Below are 3,812 nucleotides of genomic sequence, written 5' to 3'. Positions count from 1 at the left end.
TTCACTGCTTTTGTGAGCCTTGTACTGAGCAACACTAACCTTGACTGAGTTTAGATATATGAGCACATCTTCAAACAGTCTCAAGAGGAAGAAGCAGGAGGCCATGCACTGCCTGCCAGGAATAGTGTCTGAAAGTGAGAAAAATGTTACACACATTCTCACACAGTTTTGCTTTAAAAGCTCATATTGATCAAATGTCAACTCAATGTACCACACTCGCTGGCCGAGCCTCCAACTAACTGAAAGAACTGCTGAGCAATTTTCAGATGATCCCTCTGAAACAGAAAAGCACAAAAATATGTGTCTCTTAGACTTGCTCTTATCACATTTGATTGAGTGTGACTATATGTATTTAACAAGAATACTCACTGATCCAATTTCTTGTCCCAATGCCGCATTTACCACTCCTTTCAAAATATACTCCTGAGAAAGTGATTAATCAAAGTTTTAAAAAACTTCATATGGTGAAAGAAGAATAGTCAATATTGCTAGAGTCAATGTGGGCAGTGGTGGCCTAAAGGTTAAAAAACAAGCTTGTGACCAGGAGTTCGCAATTCAATCCCCAGACCGACAGGATCAAATCTGACGAGGGACAGTAAAAAAGCAGCACTTGCCTGTCACTCACTACCACCACTGAGGTGCCATTGAGCAAGCATCTCAGACTGTGGTTGTACTGCACAGCATTCAGATATTAATGTGTAACTGTGTGTGAATATGATCAGGGCATCCCTGAAAAAAAGAGGTTGCCTCTAAGTGAACCTTCCCTGAATACATAAAGGTTAATAAAATAATAAATAAATATTGGCACTGGTGGTAGCTAAACACAGCTACTGTATTATTTTTTATGTTAGAGTGAAACTGAGCAGATCTGGAGTTTCTTCTTGAGACCAAATAGTTTCCCCAAAATTAAAGAATTTGTGTAATGTGAAAAACCATGTGTCACATGAAAAACCAATGCCACTTCAAATCATTACCTGAGGTGTCGTGGGCACCAAATCTTGGATGAGGTTATAGGCTTCTTGGACGTCATCTGGAAGTATGAAATGCATGTGAATACATGAGCTAGGGTAGGTGCTCTCTGATATCTGAGACTCAAAACAACTACATTTAATTAACAGCAACGTCACAACGGCGATGCTGCATTTAATTTGCATGTCACATAATATAATGAACAAGGGAGTTATCTTAAGTTTCCTATATTTAAAAATGATTCTTAACTATTTTAAATAAAGCTTAGTATTACATAAGAGTGTGATCTCATAGTGTTGTATATCATAACATTGTTTTCAGATAACATAAAAATGATGAGAGAGTACAGTTATTTGAAATATGTTCTTGTATTGTATGTGTTTAAACGTTTGTTTGCATTTAAATAGAAATATTTTCCTTGTTACAAAAAACTGCAATGCCATGGCTTCACACCTTGTCTGAGATAGTAGATGACCAGGTTGAGTCTGGCCTCGGGGATCACATCGATCAGAGGAGGCAGCACCTGCAACGCCCCGTCCCCACCTCGAAACACCACCTGCAGTACACAGGACAGAGATTTAGAGTGTTGAAAAGTAGCACGTAAGTCACTAGTGTATGCACACACACTCACACACACTGGCGCACACACCGACACTCACAGAAAGAGCTTGTGAAAAGCTTACCAGGTTGTGTCGTATAAGCTCCTTAGCAAACTCAAAGGAGCAGGAGGAGATGTCGATTAGGTTCTTCAACTCAGCCTATGAGGGAGAGAGAGCACACATAAGTCAAACCGTCCACAAGGTACTCTCCCCAAAGAAGACTGGTGCAACTGTAATCGTGCATGCATGTCTAATACATAAATTAAATGTTAAAAAAAGCAAAAATACTGTGCACTGATACCACCAAAGTTACAGTACTGCTAGCTGTTCCTTTAATTTCAAATATCTGCCTTTGTATTATTTGTTGGAGTTTTTATGTTAACCTAATGGTGCATGGTGATAGAACCACAGACCTGGATGCTTTTCATTTATTAACCATTTGGATGATCTATATTTACACAGATAGCAACTGTCTTCACAGACCAAACAAAACCCAATAATGTCAGTATGAAAATGTGAAAACACATAAGAAGAACAAGCAAAATAGCAGCCAGGCTATGCGGCAATCAAACACTGAGTACCTCTGCTGCCTTGCCATTGTAGAGTCTGAAGTGGTTACAAGCCTTGAGGTTGAGGGCAATAGTGGAGTCTGGCATGCTCTGCAGGTACACAGCCAACACCTCCTGGGACACATCATAGTAGTCCAGCTTGTAGTAACACAGAGCCACGTAAACTTTCAGGGCGAGGTAATCTCTGAAAGACAAGATGTAATGAGGATGTGAAACCAGCTTTCAGACGTATTACTTGTAGCTGGGCACAATATATTGGGTTTTTGTAATTACCATATGGTGTTTAGAACAGTACATTTTGTAAATGTTGTTGCTTCTGATCTGATATTGCCTGACATACTAGTGTGTATACAGATTTAAATAAATTATTACTCAAATTGCATTAGAAGTAAATGAAGAATTCCTTCCTATTCATGGCCGAGGAAAAGTGGTTGGAGATTTGACCGCATCAACTCCAATATGATCCGTTGTAAGTATTAGGTTTGTATTTAATGGGAGCCTACAGTACAGTCTGGATCACTCTCAACAAGTGCTTCTCCTCTGTGCTCATATTTGTATCCTATCTCGGGCAAGGCTCCATGGTAACTTTAGTCCCATGTGGGACCAGAGAGCCAGAGTTAAGCGAGACCTAATACTTAAAAAACCAACCTGTAGTACAGTAGTACATACACACACACACACACACACACACACACACACACACACACACATATATATATATATTTTAGAATCTGTTAACAAATTAAATATTTCTTTTATAGTCAACAGCAAATAACAAATCTTATTGTTATTGTATATTATGATAACAAATATCTTTATAAATTGACCAATTGTCTTAATAGACTTTTATTAAATCTCATGTATAAAAAGTCAAGAAGACAAGGCGTTTTCACAGGAACAAACAGACACAAACAAGGGAACACCTGAATGCCAGAAATTAGTTTAAAAAGGAATGGATATTTGCAGGTTATCAAACACAAAGAACATCAAGCCTTTGGGAAAATGGGCTGGTACGCTGGGTTTTTCTGCAATCTTTGCATAGAGCTATTTTGATATTTTTGCATTTTTCTTACAGCATTTGGAAAAAGTAGTAGCTATGCAACTGAAAGGCCAAGGTGTATCTGCGTTTTTTTTTTTTTTTACTAGGTTGACAGCAGAACCTATTAAAAAAAAACTCCGATGCACCTTGGCCTACTGATGCCACTAAGCCAACAATAGATCTCTGAGAAGTGGCACAATGAAATCAAGGTCTTTCATTTTCTTACCCTTACTACTTCAGATATTATATCAGTGTTAGAGAAAGCTAGCTCAGCAAACCAGCTGCACTGACAGTTTTTATCTTTATGGTTCCATGAGGCATGAAGCTTGAGTTAACAACTCACACCAGTCAAGGTGGCGTGAGGATGGCACGGGACTGTGAAACAAATTTAGGAGAGTAAAAAAGCACAGACCTGTTCTGCAGTAGAAGGCGTTTATAGATATCTATAGCCTCCTGGTAGTGGGAGCGCATGTAGTGGATGGATGCTAGGCTCAGCTGGTCCTCTGTCACATCCTCCAGGTTCTGGTGGAAACCCATCAGCTTCTTCTCATCATTGAACTGAAGACAACAGGCAATGAAAGAATACGTCATTCTGAAATGTAATCACGATGATGCAAAAAAGCCAAAAAGACTGGG

General features: G+C 39.1%; 1 protein-coding gene across 1 annotated transcript in view; it reads right to left on the bottom strand.

Moving 5' to 3' along the window:
* Window positions 1-3,812, bottom strand: part of ift56 (intraflagellar transport 56) — an 11,773-nt gene that overhangs the window by 5,049 nt on the left and 2,912 nt on the right. Inside the window, exons 6-13 of the mRNA XM_032500830.1 lie at window positions 3,589-3,734; window positions 2,150-2,321; window positions 1,653-1,727; window positions 1,423-1,525; window positions 975-1,030; window positions 370-423; window positions 212-275; window positions 40-128 (exon numbers count right to left, since the gene is read on the bottom strand). Coding sequence (XP_032356721.1) covers window positions 40-128; window positions 212-275; window positions 370-423; window positions 975-1,030; window positions 1,423-1,525; window positions 1,653-1,727; window positions 2,150-2,321; window positions 3,589-3,734 — 759 coding nt within the window. The remainder of the gene's footprint in view (window positions 1-39; window positions 129-211; window positions 276-369; window positions 424-974; window positions 1,031-1,422; window positions 1,526-1,652; window positions 1,728-2,149; window positions 2,322-3,588; window positions 3,735-3,812) is intronic.

This window comes from Etheostoma spectabile, chromosome 2 (genome assembly GCF_008692095.1).
Source record: "Etheostoma spectabile isolate EspeVRDwgs_2016 chromosome 2, UIUC_Espe_1.0, whole genome shotgun sequence".
Taxonomy (NCBI): domain Eukaryota; kingdom Metazoa; phylum Chordata; class Actinopteri; order Perciformes; family Percidae; genus Etheostoma; species Etheostoma spectabile.
The sequence above is the reverse complement of the archived record's forward strand: the minus strand, read 5'-3'. Positions and strand labels throughout refer to the sequence as shown.